The following is an 18,916-nucleotide window of genomic DNA, read 5'->3' as shown; positions in this document are numbered from 1 at the left end:
GTAGAGACAGAGTCTCATTATGTTGTCCAGGCTAGTCTTGAACTCCTGAGCTCAAGTGATCCTCCCACTCAGCCTCCTAAAGTGCTGTTATACTCCTTTTCTTTTCCTTTTTTTTTTTTTCTTTTTTGAGACAAAGTCTCACTCCGTCACCCAGGCTGAAGTGCAGTGGCGTGATCTCGGCTCACTGCAAGCTCCGCCTCCCAGGTTCTTGCCATTCTCTTGCCTCAGCCTCCCCAGTAGCTGGGACTACAGGCACCCACCACCACGCCTGGCTGATTTTTTGCATTTTTAGTAGAGACAGGGTTTGACCATGTTAGCCAGGATGGTCTCGATCTCCTGACCTCATGATCCGCCCACCTTGGCCTCCCAAAGTGTTGGGATTACAGGCGAGAGCCACCACACCCGGCCTAGAGATGGATTCTTACTCTGTTGCCCAGGCTGGAGTGCAAGGCATGATCACAGCTCACTGCAGCCTGGACCTCCTGGGCTTAAGTGATCCTCCTGCCTCAGTCTCCTAAGTAGCTAGGACTACAGGTGTGCACCACCAGCTAATTTTTTATTTTTTAGAGACATGATCTCACTATGTTGCCCAGCTGGTCTCAACCTCCTAGCCTCAAGCGATCCTCCCATCTCGACCTCCCAAAGCGTTTTTTTTTTTTAATACTGTAATTGTTAACTAGATACTTCACATTTTTTATATACACAAAGCTCTTTTACATCTACCTATTTAGTGCTTTGCATTAATAAGTATGAGAAAAATCCATTCATAAAACAGTCTACACAGAGTTGCCTAAACTTTAGAGGCTTCCCAAACCAACCATTTTATTTATTTTGGTTTCATGATAAATGATCGATGTTAACTGGTAAGATAAGGCCCATATTATTATTCACATTTTTGAAATGTCCACTTTCCTTCCCTGCAAGAAAATTACGCACCCCCACCTGTAGCCACAATGTCAGATTAAAGATGACCATAAGTTCATCAGTACTCCTGCCATCCAGAGATGGAGTCTAGATTTCCTCTTCTGTGAGCTCTAGGACTGTTTTGTCCCAATTCATTTTTTTTTCTTTTGAGACAGAGTCTCACTTTGTCACCCAGGCTGGAGTGCAGTGGCCCAGTCTCAGTTCTCTGCAACCTCCATCTCCCACGTTCAAGCGATTCTCCTGCCTCAGCCTCCCGTGTAACTGGGATTACAGGCACCTGCCACCATACCTGGGTAATTTTTGCATTTTTAGTAGAGATAGGGTTTCACCACGTTGGCCAGGCTGGTCTCGAACTCCTGACCTCAGCCTCCCAAAGTGCTGGGATTACAGGCATGAGCCACCATTCCTGGCCTGTTTTGTCTCAATACATTATGACAAAAGTGACATTGTGCCACTGTCTCAGGCTTTAAGACACTGGCATCTTTCACTTCCTGTTTCCTAGGACACTGTCTCTGGAAGCCTTTTCTAGACACTGCTCCTGTGAGGATGTGATGGCTAGAGCTATGGCAGTCATTTTGTAACCATGAGTCAATACACCTGAGCATTAAAAGCCAACATACTCAGGAATAGAAGGATAAAACATCTTGGAGTCTCAATTACATTGTTGAATCATTCAATAACTCTAAGACTGCCTACCACAAGAGACGTCTTATAATGTGAGATAATTGTTTTAATTATTTAAGCCACTGTTAGCTGGTAATTCTGTTATTTGTAGCCAAAAACAAACTAGCTAGTATATAGTTATCTGTTGATTTTGCCTGTTCAACATGCAGCCTCCTTCTTCCCATAACAACATTCCGATATTCCTTTAGGGAATCACACACACACACACACACACGCACACACACACACACATTGCATTTGGTTCAAGTGGGATTGACTTCAGTCCATAGTACTGGGACAAGCATGTGAACAGGTCTGGATAACCAGAGTGTTGCATTTACCTGGCTACAATGGATGGGCCAATGAGGTTTTGTTCTGGGACTTTTGACAGAACTGTTGGAAAAGAGAGACTCATGATCCTTAGCAAAGTAACACAGAAACAGTAAACCAAATACCACATGTTTTCACTTATAAGTGGGAGCTAAATGATGAGAACACACGGACACACAGAGGGGAACAACACACACTGGGGTCTTTTGGAGGATGGAGGGTGGAAGGAGAGAGAGGATCAGGAAAAATAACTAATGGGTAGTAGGCTTAACACCTGGGTGACTAAATAATCTGTGCAGCCACCTCCCATTACACAAGTTTACCTGTGTAACAAACCTGCACTTGTACCCCTGAACTTAAGATAAAATTTTTTAAAAAGAGAGAGAGGCTCTCTTTTTACTGGTATTTTATTTTACTGCTTAAGAATGAAACCAACACATTGGCTGGGCGCGGTGGCTCACACCTGTAATCCCAGCACTTTAGGAGGCTGAGGTGGGTGGATCACTTGAGGTCAGGAGTTCAAGATCAGTGTGGCCAACATGGTGAAACCCCATCCCTACTAAAAATACAAACATTAGCCCAGTGTAGTGGCACATGCCTGTAATCTCAGCTACTTGGGAGACTGAGGCAAGAGGTTCCCTTGAACCCAGGAGGCAGAAGTTGCAGTGAGCCAACATCACACCACCGCCCTCCAGCCTGGGCAACAGAATGAGACCTGTCTAAAGAAAAAAAATATGAATGAATGAATGAATGAATGAATGAATGAATGAATGAACCAACACAGAGGACAGCAGAGTCGAGAAATGAAAGACTAATTTCTGGTAATATCATTGAGCCTTTGGGACTCACCTTTGCCTGGTGTACCTTTGGACTTTTCTTTCAGCTATATGAACCAATAAATTTCTATTATTTTATTAGCCAGTTAACAACTGAAGAATCCTGACTGGTGCAGGCCAGAGTCCAGGCTTACAAATGAGGCCAAGGGCCTCAGCTAAAATAAGTAGGTTTGAGGGAGAGGGGGAGAGAGAAAGGATAAGATACAGCTCTGGAGGGCAGCTGCTAGTATCTCTCTCTGTCACAGATGACAGAAGCTAAGGCCCCGAGGGTTAAAATCACTTACCCAAGGTTGTACAGCAGCTCATTATAAGAGTCCAAATTCAAACCCAGGCCTAACAAGACTCAGCTATACCGTATCGCCAGTGTGGTTTTACTAAATCACACTAATTCTCAGGGTAGGGCTCTACCAGGAATCAAGACTGTATGTTGCCTCTTAAACATTAAGAGTTTTATTGGAGCTGGGTGTGGTGGCTCACGCCTGTAATCCCAGCACTTTAGGAGGCCAAGGCAGGTGGATCCCCTGAGGTCAGGAGTTCAAGACCAGCCTAGCAAACATGGCAAAACCCCATCTCTACTAAAAATACAAAAATTAGCCAGGCATGGTGGTGGGCGCCTGTAATCCCAGCTACTCAGTTGGCTGAGACAGGAGAATTGCTTAAACCTGGGAGGCAGAGGTTTCAGTGAGCTGAGATCCGGCCACTGCACTCCAGCCTGGGCAACAGAGTGAGACTCCATCTCAAAAAAAAAAAGAGTTTTATTGGTGTTGCTTAGGTAGGGCTGAGGACTAGGTCAGAATTCCTAACTATTTTCCTGATCAGTTAGCAAGGGGCAATGGCAGCATAACCAGGTCTGCCCAACATCACTACCTGAAGGGACAGAAAGTGAAGACTCAACCCAAGTTTATTTCCTCATTGTGTCCTCCAGGCAGTGGTTCCCAAGGTATGGGAAGCGCACCACTCACATACACAAGATGATTCTGGGTAGTAACAACACAGCTCGATAACACTGAATCGCACAGTGAAAAGGTCATTTCTAACCAGGTGCAGTAGCTCACACTTGTAATTCCAGCCCAGGCAATATAGCAGGACCCCATCTCTACAAACAAATAGCAAAATTAACCAGGTGTAGTGGCATGTACCTGTGATCCCAACTATTCAAGAGGCTAAGGTGAGAGGATCACTTGAGCACCGGAAGCAGAGGCTGCAGCGTGCCAAGATCACACCACTGCATTCCAGCCTTGGTGACACAGCAAGATCCAGTCTCAAAAAAGAAAAAAAATTTATACCCTTCTCAATTCTTTTTTGCATTCTTCAGATCACCAAAGAGAAATCTCTGTTTTAGGCAGGTTTGTCTTTTAAAACTCTTTAACACTTGTTAAATCTTGTTTAACACTTGTTAAATTAACACTTGTTAATCTTCTCCCTGTAAAAAAAAGTATCATTTTTGATTGACATATAATGATCATACATATTTACAGAATACAGTTGATGTTTTTGTTTTTGTTTGTGTTTGTGTTTTGAGACAGAGTCTTGCTCTGTTGCCCAGGCTGGAGTGCAGTGGCGCAATCTCGGCTCACTGCAGCCTGGGCAGTGATTCTGGGTTCAAGTGATTCTCCTGCCTCAGCCTCCCAAGTAGCTGGGATTACAGGTGCCTGCCACCATGCCTGGCTAATTTTTGTATTTTTAATAGAGATGAGGTCTCGCCATGTTGGCCAGGCTGGTCTCAAACTCCTGACCTCAGGTAATCCGCCCACCTCAGCCTCCCAAAGTGCTGGGATTAGAGGCATGAGCCACTGCGCCCAGCTCAGTGTGATATTTTGATACATATATACAATGTGTAATGCTCAAATGAGGGTAATTAGTATATTCTTCACCTCAAACATTTATCATTTGTGTTGATATTCCCTTATATGTGTATTTTTTGTTTGTTTCTTTGCATGTACTATATTTGTGTAGTTATTTTATTTATAGTCATTGATGCTGCTTTTATTTTATAGGAGTGATAATGGATGATTGGATGCAGAAAATATACTTTAAAAAGAAAATAAAATTTATAGGAGTAAATACAATTTCCTTTATATGTTCAAATGTATAAATTTTAAGTGAGTCTGTTTATAGACAACGAGTAACAGTACAGGACACAGATGCTGTACAGCAACAATAATGAGGATGGTAAGCAAATCACTAAAAATTGTCAACTGCTGCTCACAGGAGAGGGGATCCTCATCAGGACCCCTCTAGAACGATCCACAGGCGTCTGCCAGACTTGACATCCAGCGGGTGGGGTTCAGCAGTTTCTGCCCAGCAGCCAGACTGCAGCCCCTCACCTGCATGGCAAAAGCCTCCCCTCCCGAGGTTGGGTGGGATCTGGGGCTTCCGTGCTGAGAGTGGTTTGTGCCTCCAACCACCAGAACAGTGAGTGGAGTCCTGGGGATCCCTCAGGCCCTCTAGTAACTCTTATGAGATGAGGAGCACTAGTGATTGGTACTGAGTTCCTAGAGAAGGTGTGGGCATGAATAGACGGGGAGACCTTTCTTCCGAGCCTATGGGCCCGGCGCTATGCTCAGTGCCTTATGGCTGTTGGAGACCTTCTTATAGATAGCAGTCACTAGGAGCCTGACTGGAAGTTTTAGGTCAATGTTTTCAAAAAATGTTTCCTTCATCTTCTGATATCAGAATCACTTATTTAAAAATATATAGATCTAGGTTGGGCACAGTGTCTCATGCCTATAATCCCAGTATTTTGGGAGGCCAAAAAAGGGGATTCAGGTCAGGTGTGATGGCTCATGCCTGTCATCCCAGCACTTTGAGAGGCCAAGGCAGGCGGATCACTTGAGGTCAGGAGTTCAAGAGCAGCCTGGCCAACATGGCGAAACCCTGTCTCTACTAAAAATACAAAAATTAACTGGGCATGGTGGTGCACACCTGTAGTCCCAGCTACTCAGGAGGCTAAAGCAGGAGAATCATTTGAACCCTGAAGGCTGAGGTTGCAGTGAGCCGAGATCACACCACTGCACTCCAACCTTGGCGACAGAGAAAGACTCCATCTCCAAACAAACAAATAAACAAAAATTAGGCAGGCATGGTGGTGCACACCTTTAGTCCCAGCTACTCGGGAGGCTGATGCAGGAGAATTGCTTGAACCTAGGAGGCAGAGGTTGCAGTGAGCCAAGATCACACCACTGCACTCCAGCCTTGCTGACAGAGCAAGACTCCATCTCAAAAAAAAAAAAAATTAGCCGGGTGTTGTGACACACACCTGTAGTCCCAGCTATTCAGGAGGCTGATGCAGGAGAATCGCTTGAACCCGGGAGGCAGAGGTTGCAGTGAGCTGAGAACCCACCACTGCACTCCAGCCTGGGCTACAAAGTGAGACCCCAGCTCAAATAATAATAATAAATGTTAAAAGTTGAAATGTGGTTAATCCACATTTCACATTGTGGTTAACCCCAAACAATTCCAGGTTCCTGGGGCCCCAAGGTGCATCATATGTACATGACCTCAAACTTCTAAAATCAGAAAGTGCCAGGAGCTGTGCAGCGCTTCCTCAAAATGTCCCACTGAGTACTCACAATAATGGATGAGTGTGAGCTTGTGTTCTGGAAGGTCTAGTGTCTCTCAGGTTGGGTTTTGCCAGAAGCACCCTGAGGTTTGACAGTAAGTTTATTTGTGAGGTGATCCAGGAAGCACTAATAGGGAAGTACACCCGTGAGACAGAAAGGGAAGGAAGCCAGGACAGGGTGGGTTTTTGTTGTTGTTGTTGTTTGTTGTTTTGGGGGTTTTTTGTGTTTTTTGAGACAGAGTCTCACTGTTGCCTAGGCTGGAGTGTAGTGGCACAGTTTTGGCTCACTGCAACCCCTGCCTCCCAGGTTCAAGCAATTCTCCTTCGCCAGCCTCCCAAGTAGCGGGACTACAGGTGCATGTGACCATGCCTGAGCAATTTTTGTGTTTTTAGTAGAGACAGGGTTTCACCATATTGGCCAAGCTGGTCTCAAACTCCTGACCTCAGGTGATCCGCCCACCTTGGCTTCCCAAAGTGCTGGGATGACAGGCCTGAGCCACTGCACCCGGCCAGGACAGGGTGATTTAACAAGCAAATCAATTAACACTGTGAGCAATCCGGGCTCAAATCTGCTGGAAATTTCTGAGAATTAAGAAAACATGTATCTAAATTGTGCCACCTGAAGGATAAAGTAACTGGGTATTTATCCAACCGATTTCCATCTGTCACTAGTTGAGAGCTACTCCTAATGTCATTAACTCCCTGGCACTTCCATCCTGCCCCTTGTAAAGGCTGAATATGTGCAAAGCCCTCGGGCAAAGCATCACAGTGCTTCGAAAAAGAAGCCACTAGCATGTATGGCTGGGTGCGGTGGCTCACGCCTATAATCCCAGCACTTTGGGAGCCTGAGATGGGCGAATCACTTGAGTCTAGGAGTTCAAGTCTAGCCTGGGCAACATGGTGAAACCCCATATCTTTAAAAAACAAAATTAGCTGGGCATGGTGGCATGTGCCTGTAGTCCCAGCTACTCAAGGGGCTGAGGTGGCAACATTGCTTGAGCCCAGGAGGCAGAGGTTGCAGTGAGCTGAGACTGTGCCACTGCACTCCAGCCTAGGTGACAAAACTAGACTCTGTCTCAAAAAAGAAGAAAGAAGGGAAGAAAGAGAGAAAGAAAAGAAAACAAAAGAAAAGAAAGAAAGGAAGGAAGGAAGGAAGGAAGGAAGAAGGGAGGGAGGGAGGGAAGGAAGGAAGGAAGGAAGGAAGGAAGGAAGGAAGGAAGGAAGGAAGGAAGGAAGGAAGGAAGGAAGGAAGGAAGGAAGGAAGGAAAGAAGAAAGAAAGAAAGAGAAAGAAGAAAAAAGGAAAGAAACCATTGGCATGCTAAGTAATGGCAAATGTATAGCAGGTGGTGTGCAGATAAATGTTTAACAACTGGCTTTCCAGGAGGAAAAAGCCTTAACCTGTTACATTTACCAATGTCTGTGGTGTAAATATTCCCACTATAGCCAGTTTCAAGCTACTAACACATCATTGAGAGCAGAGTTGAGATGTTATGAGCACAACTGGTTCTCATGTGTTGATACAAGACAACCAAAGACCAGATCTGGGAGGAAGAAAAACAGCAAGGCAGTTACAGCGTCTCCCACAAGTGCAACCAGAGTGCTCTGCTGCAGACAGAGTCTCATGGTTTTATGGGACATCCTGCTCCATTCCGTCTTATATCAATGTCTGAATGTCTTACCATGAAAACAAGCTTACTCTTAGACTCTTCGAACACATTCACACTCTAGGAAGGTATGTATTGTTTATTATTTTTACATCAACTCTTCCCTACCCCATCAAGCCCGATCATCCTAGCATGCACCCAGGAAATCAGCAAAAACCCATTTAAGAGTCCAGACTTCAATGGTCCCTCACAGTAATGGGCATCTCTTGTTTTGCCCAAGCAGAGCAGACCACTCATTTCCCCTTATTCTCCTAATTGTATTTCATTTTCCTTTAAGCAACTACTTTCACCCCATCCTGAATCCTCAGACCTTGTTTCCCTGGCTCTAGGAATTAGCATATGACACAGGCCTGGCCTGTGAACACTCAGAGCATTCCATTCCCCTAGAAGTAGGGATGAGACCCCAGCCGGGTCAATGACTCTCTCCACTTGGAATTATTGGAATAAGAAAATCTCTTCCCACTGGGTTACTGGGTTAGCAGGATAGAAGCCTGGAGCTGACAGCGGTCATCTCCACCACTAGGAAAGAGCCTTCCTGAAAATGAGGCTTAGGGACAGAAAAAGCTGAGCTGGGAGATGGAGAATAACTGGGGTCTGATGACATCATTTGTGCCCTTGGGTCCAGCTGTGCCTAAAGTAAGATATTTCCAGACTTTTTAATTACATGAGCTCTCAAAACTTCTTTCTGACTTAAGTCACTTTGAGTTGGGTTTTCAGTGATTTGCAACCAAAAGATGGCTGGCTGATTCACAGCTCTGAGACCAAATGAGCTGGACCTGGCATCATGTCTGTGGTCCGTTAGGAACCGGGCCGCACAGCACAAGGTGAGCGGCAGGCAAACTGAAGCTTCATCTGTATTTACAGCCATTCCCCACTGCTCACATTACAGCCTGAGCTCTGCCTCCTGTCAGATCAGTAGTGGCATTAGATTCTCATAGGAGCCCAAATCCTACTGTGAACTTCACACCCAGGGGATCTAGGTTGTGCGCTCCCTATGAGAATCTAATGCCTGATGATCTGTCACTGTCTCCCATCACTCCCAGATGGGACCATCTAGTTGCAGGAAAACAAGCTCGGGGCTCCCGTTGATTCTTCATTATGGTAGGTTGTATAATTATTTCATTATATATTACAATGTAATCATAACAGAAATAAAGTGCACAATAAATGTAATGCACTTGAATCATTCCAAAACCATCCCCTGTCACCCATCCGTGGAAAAATTGTCCCCGATGCCAAAAAGGCTGGGGACTGCTGAGCTAGACTTTAGTACACATCCTTCCAGCTTTCTTCCCTTGGCCCTAAATAGAGTTAGAAGCAAGAATACAGTTTATTGGCGCCCTGCGTCCATGGGGGCTTTGGATGAATTCCAAGGAGATACTGGTTGCAGGAGCAAGCCCAAGGCACAAACAGAGTCACTTTAGAATCCTGATGCTCATTTTTTGCTCAACGTCCATCTTCTCTAAGGACTGAGGGGAAAACAAATGACAGGCAGATGAATGGAGACTCTCAACTCTCCACGCTCCCAACCTCCTCCCCCAGGATTCTACCCATTCCAGAGACCCCATCATTCCCAGGGAACCCCTATCTTTCCACCCTCCTCTGTTGAACATTTCCCATGTCTGTCTGCCCCAGGGACTCCTGATCTCAACTCCCCAGTCCCCAAGGGCACTCTGACCTTGGTGAACTCCACAAAGGACACAGCCCCATCCCCATCTTCATCAGCCTCCTGCACCGTGCGGTCAGCGATGTTCTCCAGCTGCTCTTCTGTCACCTGTACCCCGACCATCAGACGGAGAACCTGGGAGATGAGTGAAGAGGCAGCCAAAAAGAGGGGGCATGAAGGCTGCTACTCCCCCATCCCCTAAACCTTGCCCACCTCATCCCAAAAGTTATTACTAATTTTATAATCCATCCTTCATCCATTTTTCACCATATCCCCCCAATAATTTTCCCTACTGCTTCAACAACCAATCTCCTATCTCTCCCTCACCAACCCACACTACCCTCAGAATATGCTCAAACTCATTACCCAACTTTATCACCCAATCTCCCTCCATCCTCCACACCATTCTCCACCTCAACCACTAAGGGTTTCTAATACCATCCTCATTCCATCACATCTGTTCCAGAGTTTCTCGATCTCGGCACTATTGACATTTGGAGCCAGATAACTCCTTGTTGGAGGAGGATCTCCTGGGTGTTGCATGATATATAGCCACATTCCTGACCTCGACCCACTAGAAGCCAGTAGCACCCTCTCTCCCCCGTTGTGACAACAAAAAGCATCTCCAGATATTGCCAGATGTTCACTCAGGGAGCAAAATCATCCCCAGTTGAGAATCACTGATCTATTCCCAACCTCATAGTCAACTGCTTCCCACTCCGACTCCCAACAAACCCACACTCCAACTCCACCCATTCCCATTTCCCAATGAATACCCCAATTATCTGCGCCCCAGTTCCCCAATCATGCCACCCTATCTCTCACACCATTGCATTTAACCATCCCATCCTTCACACATCACATCTCTTGCTCTCGCTTTCTGCCAACCTGCAGCATCTCATGCCTGGAGATCTTCCCATCACGATCCAGGTCATAGAGCTGAAATGCATCTGCGGAGAGGGTGGGAGGGGGAAAGGAAGGTAGGTCTTCCCTGGCTCTCTTCCAGCAGAAGGCCACCCTGGAGGAGGGGGGAGGTTGTCAATGGGCTCAGGAAGGGAGTGGGAGCTTCCTGGAGCCTGTCCCTGGTGTAGGTACATCTGCGTTCTCACTTGGGCAGGTCCTCACAAACTCACAGTGAAGTTTGTTCCTTCTGCTGTTGAGAGGTTCGGGTTTCTTGGGGTCTTGGGTTTCTGTGTCCTCATCTTCTACAGGGCGAAAATGAGCCAGGACCCTGACAAAGCCTGGGAAATCAACTTGCTGGCTCCTGGGGAGACAGGGGGCAGAATGGAAAGAGGTGGTGGTCACCTTGGTCATCACTCTGCCTCAATCTCGAAACTCCCCTCCCACCCACTCACACGCCGGTTTTCCCGCCTCCACCTCCCGATGCCCAGCAGGCCTCACCCATCGGGGAAGAAGCTTTCTATAATGCGGTCTCCCAGGGGGTTCACGGCCAGCGCCCCTATCTGCTGGAGATCCATGCGGCTGCAAAGCCAAAGTTCAAAGAGGGTAAGGCAGAGATGCCAGATGGAGAGTCAAAGAGGGACACGGAGTCAGAGAGACAGAGGACAGAAGTCATGAGGTCAGCTCCCCCCTCACCTCAGGTAGCCCTTCTTGTTCCTGTCCAGTGCCCGGAACCGGTGGTGCAGGCGGAGCAGGCTAGCTTGGGAGACTGCGGGAAGGAGAAAGGGGTGGTGTGTGACGCTGCGGGGCCCGCTCCAGAAACCCGCCCCAATCGGCCGGGAAGATGGACCAGGGACAGCGGGGGCTGGCTGGAAGGGGCGATCATCCCGGGGAATCAGGGGTGAAGCTGGCCGGGGTGGAGGGAGAGTGACGCGACCCCGCGAAGATCCAGGTTGGAGACCTGGGCGGCTCGCAACCTCCCGAAAACCAAAGTACCAAAGCCATCCCTTCCATCCGCCGTCAGCTCTGCCTTCAGCTTGTATCCGGGCTCGAGGACACCTGGGTGCCTGGATTTCTCCGGACTCCAACCCCGTGAACCCGGATCCTCCCCAAACTTGGAGGCTGGGACCCCTAGGTTAACCCGCCCCGAGCCCAGAGATCCCAGGCACTGGGGTCTTGGTCTTCCAGCTCCGGGGAGCCCCAGACCCCAGACTTGTAAGTTCGTCCATCCTTCAACTCAACCCCTTCCCTAGCCCCGGACGCCTGAGTTCGCCTGGTCCCCTCCGCAGCCGCCGGTGCAGGCGCACTCACAGCCGGTCTCTCGCCGAATACTGTCCGCGTCGGGAATGACCGCGGCGTGGGAGCTGCGCGACCCCATGGCCGAGCTGGAGGCGGGAGGGCCGGAGCAGCCACCCAGACCCACGCGTTCTCTCCTCCTGCCGGAGAGGCGTGGCCGCCCCAGTGGCCCCAGGGGACGAAGGCCACAAGCCTGGCGCGCGGCCAAGCTCCAGAACCCCGGCGTGCCTCGCCTCCCACCCGCGACCCGGGCGAATGGAAAACAATGTCCAGGGTGGCGGGTCAGAGGGAAGCTGCGAACAACAGGCTGTTTCAGTTCCGAGATTTTGCCATCGGCGTGGGAGAGGCTGGTCGAGTCCCGCGCCCCGCCTTTCCACGCCCCCCGGGGCCGGTTCCCACGGTCTACCCCGACTCCTGAGCCACCACCTCCTTCGCGCGCCCGGGCGCTCCCAACCTCAGGGCGCTCCCCCGGCGGCGTCGAAGCCTGGGAGATCTGACCTCCTCTGTAGAGACCACGCCCTGCTGGAAGGCGGGTGGCCTGTGGGGAGGAAATCCTCCGGGAGCGGGGAGAGGCGTCGAAGGACTCCCGAAGACAGAGAAGTGGGGAGGGGCGGTGAGATGAAGGGTGTGCGTTAGGTTAAGTAAAAAGAGCACTGGTTTGGGAGTCCTTATTGGAATCCCAGCCGTGCCCCTGACTCTGGGAAAGTCAGTAAATCTTGGTTTCATCCCTTTTGTTCGGTCCACATTGCCTTATCGTTGTTTAATTGAGCCAATGCTTAAAATTCAGGAAATTTAACCCAAAATCCATATTCTTGGCTTTTCCTGAGAAATCAGAAGTTCTGTCACCACCAGGCCCAGAGCTGTCTTCTGGCCACAGTCCCTCCAAGCCCAGTTCACTCCCTTAGGTACCTACTGACCCCCTAGAGCTCCAGACTGGGAATACTTAGTCCTCTGGCCGGCCCTCCAGAGCCAGGGGACTCCTTGGCCCCAGAGAGGGTTACAGACATCACTGGGACTGGGCTTAAAGCAAGAATGACAACAACAAGGGCTCTTGTTTACCACGCTTTGCTAAGCACTTTATGTGCATCCGTTCACACATTCCTTGTAGGCCCTGCTGGGCTGCCTTCTTCTGATTTTATGTGATGGAGGCTGCCAGGGGCAAGTTGTGAACTAATCATGTAAAGCGTGCATTCTCAGTGCGATCTCTATCACACCCCAACGGGGCAAAAAATAAAACAAAATTTTTATGTGTAAAGCACAGCATACATACAGCACATAAACAGATATACAATATAGCTGTGATATTGAAATTTCAGGGCAGATGTGGTGGCTCATGCCTGTAATCCCAGTACTTTGGGAGGGAGAGGCAGGAGGATTGCTTGAGCCCAGGAGCTCAAGACCAGCCTAAGCAACATAGTGAGACCTTATCTCTACAAAAAAAAAAAAAAAATTAACCAGGTGTCGTGGAGCATGCCTATGGTCCCACCTACTTGGGAGTCTGAGACAGGAGGATTACTTGAGCTTAGGAGGTTGAGGCTGCAGTGAGCCATGATCGCGCCATTACACTCCAGCCTGGGTGACAGAGTGAGAACCTGTCTCAAAAAGGAAAGAAAAAAAGAAAAGAAAAGAAAAGAGGTCGGGCACGTTGGCTCATGACTGTAATCCCAGCACTTTGGGAGGCCAAGACGGGCAGATCACCTGAGGTCGGGAGTTCAAGACCAGCCTGACCAACATGGAGAAACCCCGTCTCTACTAAAAAAACAAAATTAGCTGGACGTGGTGGTGCATGCCTGTAATTCCAGCTATTCGGGAGGCTGAGGCAGGAGAATCGCTTGAACCCGGGAGGTAGAGATTGAGGTGAGCCGAGATCGCGCCATTGCTCTCCAGCCTGGGCAATGAGATCGAAACTTGGTTTAAAAAAAACAAAAACAAGAAAAGAAAAGAAAATTTCATGGGTGAGGGGTGAGGGTGGGGAAATTAAAAAGACTCGGGGAGGTATTGATAATGAAAAAAAAAAAAACAGGTTGAGAAACACTTCTGGACAAACACCAGAAGTGTCCACTTTTGAAACTATCTTTAAACCCTTTCCCCCATCATAATTGCACTTACATACACAAATTTCCCAGGGGGAAAACATGCAAGGAGTTCATTACAAGGACTTAAGTTCATATCCCCCCTGGAGAGAGAGCAGCTGGAGAAACAGTCTCTCCTCCAGCCCCAGGCAGAGGCCTGCATCAGATGAGCCTTGAAAATATTGATCTAAGAAGTGCTTGCTTCCCTTTCAGATACCCCCAAGGATTAAGCAACTGGCATGAGGAGTGCTTGATTCTCTTTCAGACTCCCCCCAAAGACTAAGCATGCGGGAAACCACACTCCTCCCTAATGAAGCCCAGCAATCATTGCAACCCACAGCTGTGAGTCAGGCTGTGCATGTAGTTTGGGTTCAGTTCTGAACCCAGGAGGAGATGAGAGCCCCTAAGAAGCTGGGATAAGCATGTCAGGCCAGCTTGGGATGCTGATCTTGGAAAGGGCTTCTGCAGCCTTAATCTTGGAGTCAGTGCTACACCAAAGGAAATTAGGCTGGAGAGTAATTAGGAACTCCCATGCGCATATCACACACAAGCTTTTAAGAGAGGGCTGGGCCAGGTGTGGTGGTTCACGCCTATCATCTGAACACTTTGGGAGGCGAAGGCGGGCAGATCACGAGGTCAGGACATCAAAACCATCCTGGCTAACATGGTGAAACCCCGTATCTACTAAAAATACAAAATATTAGCTGGGTGTGGTGGTGGGAGCCTGTAATCCCAGCTATTTGGGAGGCTGAGGCAGGAGAATCGCTTGAACCCAGAAGGCAGATGTTGCAGTGAGCCAAGATCACACCACTGCACTTCACCCTGGGTAACAGAGCAAGACTCCATCTCAAAAAACAAAACAAAACAAAACAAAACAAAAAACAAAACAGAGAGAGAGCAGGCTATGCTAGAGCTCATTTCTGTTTCATGTACACAAGTGAGATTTAAATCAACTTCACGGTTTTTTCAGGTCATTTAAGCAGGAAGATGCTTTGAGGAAAATTTTATCTGCAGAATCTGTTAGACTAGAGTCAGGGTGAATATTTGGTTTTTGCTTTTTGGCTATGTAAAAGTTGCTAGTGATTTTTTTTTTCTTTTTTAATTTTTTGAGACAGAGTCTCACTCTGTTGCCCAGGCTGGAGCACAGTGCGCCATCTCAGATCACTGCAACCTCTGCCTCCTGGCCTCAAGCGATTCACCTGCCTCAGCCTCCCTAGTAGCTGGGATTACAGGTATGCACCACCACACCTGGCTAATTTTTGTATTTTTAGTAGAGACGGGGTTTCACCATGTTGGCCAGGCTGGTCTCGAACTCCTGACCTCAAGTGATCTGCCCTCTTCAGCCTCCCAAAGTGCTAGGATTATAGGCGTGAGCCACCACGCCTGGCTGCTAGTCATTCTTGACGAAGGTTCAACTAGAAAAATGAACATCCAGGAATAGTCAGGAAAATACAGAACAATTAGCACTCAATAATAAAAAGATAAATGACCCAACTTTTTAAATGGGCAAAGGACTTGAATAGACATTTCTCCAAAAAAAATATATGTTTAGCAAATAAGTACATGAAAAGATTCCCCACATCATTCGTCATCAGGGAAATACAAACCAACTACAATGAAATATCACTTCATACTCACTAGGATGGCTGGAATTAAAACAAACAAAAACAAGTCTTAATGAGGCTATGAAGAACTTGGAAGCCTCATTCATTGCTGGTGGAAATGTAAAACGGTGCAGTTGCTGTGGAAAATAGTTTGAAAGTTTCTCAATACATTAAACAAAGTTATCATGGGATCCAGCAATTCTGCTCCTAGGTATACACCCAAAAGAATTGAAAATAGGGGCTTAGGCCGGGCACAGTGGCTCACACCTCTAATCCCAGCTCTTTGGGAGGCGGAGGCAGGCAGATCACTTGAGGTCAGGAGTTCAAGACCAGCCTGGCCAACATAATGAAACACCGTCTCTGCTAAAAACACAAAAAAATTAGCCAGGCATGGTGGCACGTGTCTCTAATCCCAGCTACTTGGGAGGTTGAAGCAGGAGAATCAGTTGAACCCAGGAGGTGGAGGTTGCAGTGAGCCGAGATTGCGCCACTGCACTCCAACCTGGGCAACAGAGCGAAACTCAGGCCAAGAAAGGAAGGAAGGAAGGAAGGAAGGAAGGAAGGAAGGAAGGAAGGAAGGAAAGAAAGAAAGAAAATAGGGGCTCAAACAAAAATCTTTAGTGAATGTTCATAGCGACACTATTCATAATAGCCAAAAAGAAATAAGCCAAATGTTTGACTGATGAATGCATAAGTAAAACATGGCATATTGATACAAAGGAATATCATTTGGCCATAAAAAGTAATGAAGTATTATATATGCCACAACATAGAAGAATCTTGAAAACACTATGCTAAGTAAAATAAACCAGTCACAAAAGATCACGTATTATATGATTGCACTTACATGAAATGTTAAGAATAGGCAAACCTGTAGGGACAGAAAGTAGATTAGTGATTGCCAAGGGCTAAGGGAGGTAGGTGGGAGTCAGGGATGATAGCTAAAGTGTACAGGGTTTCTTATTTTTTCTTTTTTTTTCCTTGAGACAGGGTCTCCTTCTGTCACCCAGGATGGAGTTCAGTGGAGTGATCATGGCTCACCACAGCCTCAACTTCCTGGGCTCAGATGATCCTCCCACCTCAGCCTCCTGAGTAGCTAGGACTATAGGCTCATGCCATCTAAACAGGTCTTTCCCCCCCCCCCCCAGAGATGAGATCTCACTTTGCTCCCCAGGCTATCCTGGGCTCAAATGATCCACCCGCCTCTGCTTCCCAAAGTGCTGGGATTACAGGTGTGAACCACCGCACCTGGTCCCAGGATTTCTTTTTGAGGTGATGACTATGTTCTACAATCGACTCTGGTGAGAGTTTGGTTGCACGTATCTGTGAATGTAATAACATCTATTGCATTGTATGCTTTAAATAGGCAAATTGTATGGTATGTGAATTATATCTCATTAAAACTTTTTTTAAAAGAGAACAGCACAGAGAAGACAGTCAAACTTGACTCTCTAGAGGAAATAAAAGTTGCAACAAGATTTCTGTAGGTGAACCTACAGAGGGATCTTCTTGTCTTCTTAAAAACAAACTATAAAACAAAAAAATTTTGAAAGAAAAAAAGTAAGCAAACAAAAAAATTAAAAATTAAAAAGAGAATAGCCAGGAAAACTCTTGGACAAAAAGTAATGAGGGTGGGTGACATCAACATCATTAGTCATCAGGGAAATACGAATTCCTCTACCAGGAATAGAGAGGTAAGAAACAAGAATAAAGGGCCAGGTGTGGTAATCCCAGCACTTTGGGAGGCTGAGACGGGTGGATTTCTTGAGGTCAGGAGTTCGAGACCAACCTGGCCAACATGGTGAAACCCCGTCTGTACTAAAAATATAAAAACTATCCAGGTGTGGTTGTGAGTGTGTGTAATCCCAGCTACTCAGGAGGCTGAGGCAGGAGAATTGCTTGCTTGAACCCGGGAGGCAGAGGTTGCAGTGAGCTGAGATCACACCACTGCACCCCAGCCTGGCAACAGAGTGAGATTCTATCTCAAAAAATAATAATAATAATACAGACAAGAGGCCTTGTGTAGTGGCTCACACCTGTAATCCTGGCACACTTTGGGAGGCTGAAGCAGGTGGATCACTTGAGCCCAGGAGTTCAAGACCAGCCTGGGCAACATGGCAAACCCCTGTCTCTATAAAAACTATAAAAATTAGCTGGGCATGATGGTGCACAGCCTGTAGTTCCAGCTACTCAGGAGGCTGAGGCAGGAGAATTCTTAGCCCAGGAGGTGGAGGTTGCAGTGAGCTGAGATCGCGCCACTGCACTCCAGCCCGGATAACAGAGCCAGACCCTTTCCCATGTGAAAGAAAGAAAGAAGAAGGAAAGAAAGGAAGAAAGGAAGAAGGAGGAAGGAAGGAAGGAAGGAAGGAAGGAAGGAAGGAAGGAAGGAAGGAAGGAAGGAAGGAAGGAAGGAAGGAAAGGAAAGGAAAAGAAAGAAGCAGAAGCAGAAGAAGGAGGAGGAGCAGGAGGAGGAGGAAGGGTGGGAGGGGGGAGGAAGGAAGGAAGGAAGGAAGGAAGGAAGGGAGAAAGTCAGAAATAGACCCAAATATATATGGGAATTTGGCATTTGATAAAAGTAACATTTCAAATTAGTGACATTCGAAAATGTCATTTGGGTCCTCTGTCTTTTGGGAGAAAAAAATAAGTCTGTACTTTACCTTTTTATACCAAAATATAATAAATTCCAGATAGAATAGAGATTTAAATGCAAAATGAAACCACGTAATTCTAGAAAAAATCTTGGGTAGCTGTTCTTATAATATTAAACAGAATACGGTCTTCTAAACATGAAACAGAACAAAGAAATCGTAAAGAAAAGATTGACATGGCCAGGCGCAGTGGCTCACACCTGTAATCCCAGTACTCTGGGAAGCCAAGGAGAGTGGATCACTTGAGCCCAAGAGTTCCAGATCAGCCTGGGCAACATGGGGAGACCCTGTCTCTACAAAAAATACAAAAATTAGCCAAGGATGCTGGCACTCGCCTGTAGTTTCAGCTACTCGGGAGGCTGAGGCAGGAGGATCGCTTAAGCCAGAGAGTTTGAGGCTGCAGTGAGCTATGATCATACCACTGCACTCCAGCCTGAGTAATAGAGTGAGACCCTGTCTCAATTAATTCATTAATTAAAAGTTTGACAAATTTGAACTACATGAAAATTAAAACCCTTATATGGCTATGTATATATATACACACATATGTATATATACACATATGTATATATACACATGTACATACATAAAAATATGTATATGTAAAAGATAAAAGACAAGCCAATAGGAAAAATAATTGGGATAAGATGTAAAAGAGAAATGGCCAATAAAGATAAAAAGATCCTTAACCATACAAAGTCTAAAATACAAACTGAAACAAGGGACTATTACTATCTTTGACATGTTCAA

The 18,916-nt window shown here is 46.9% G+C and overlaps 1 protein-coding gene across 1 annotated transcript; it reads right to left on the bottom strand.

Annotated features, from left to right (window-relative positions):
* Positions 1-8,044: 8,044 nt before the first annotated feature.
* LOC105485028 (calcineurin like EF-hand protein 2) lies at positions 8,045-12,161 on the bottom strand. Its single transcript, XM_011747188.2, has 7 exons — positions 11,858-12,161; positions 11,243-11,315; positions 11,048-11,128; positions 10,780-10,910; positions 10,535-10,596; positions 9,659-9,781; positions 8,045-9,449 (listed from the first exon to the last, which is right to left on the bottom strand). The coding sequence occupies exons 1-7, from the start codon at positions 11,922-11,924 to the stop codon at positions 9,396-9,398; spliced, it is 591 nt and encodes a 196-aa protein (XP_011745490.1). The 5' UTR covers positions 11,925-12,161; the 3' UTR covers positions 8,045-9,395.
* Positions 12,162-18,916: the final 6,755 nt, after the last annotated feature.

Source organism: Macaca nemestrina, chromosome 18 (assembly GCF_043159975.1).
Source record: "Macaca nemestrina isolate mMacNem1 chromosome 18, mMacNem.hap1, whole genome shotgun sequence".
NCBI lineage: Eukaryota > Metazoa > Chordata > Mammalia > Primates > Cercopithecidae > Macaca > Macaca nemestrina.
Note: the sequence above shows the minus strand (reverse complement) of the source record. Positions and strands in the feature narration are given on the sequence as shown.

Excerpts from the sequence above, each read along its gene's own strand:
- LOC105485028 (XM_011747188.2), bottom strand. The coding sequence starts at position 11,924 with ATGGGGTCGCGCAGCTCCCACGCCGCGGTCATTCCCGACGCGGACAGT. Across the intron at positions 10,597-10,779 it reads CAGAAGGAACAAACTTCACT|ATGCATTTCAGCTCTATGAC; the intron begins GTGAGTTTGTGA and ends CCCTCTCCGCAG. Across the intron at positions 9,450-9,658 it reads CCTTTGTGGAGTTCACCAAG|TCCTTAGAGAAGATGGACGT; the intron begins GTCAGAGTGCCC and ends TTTTCCCCTCAG.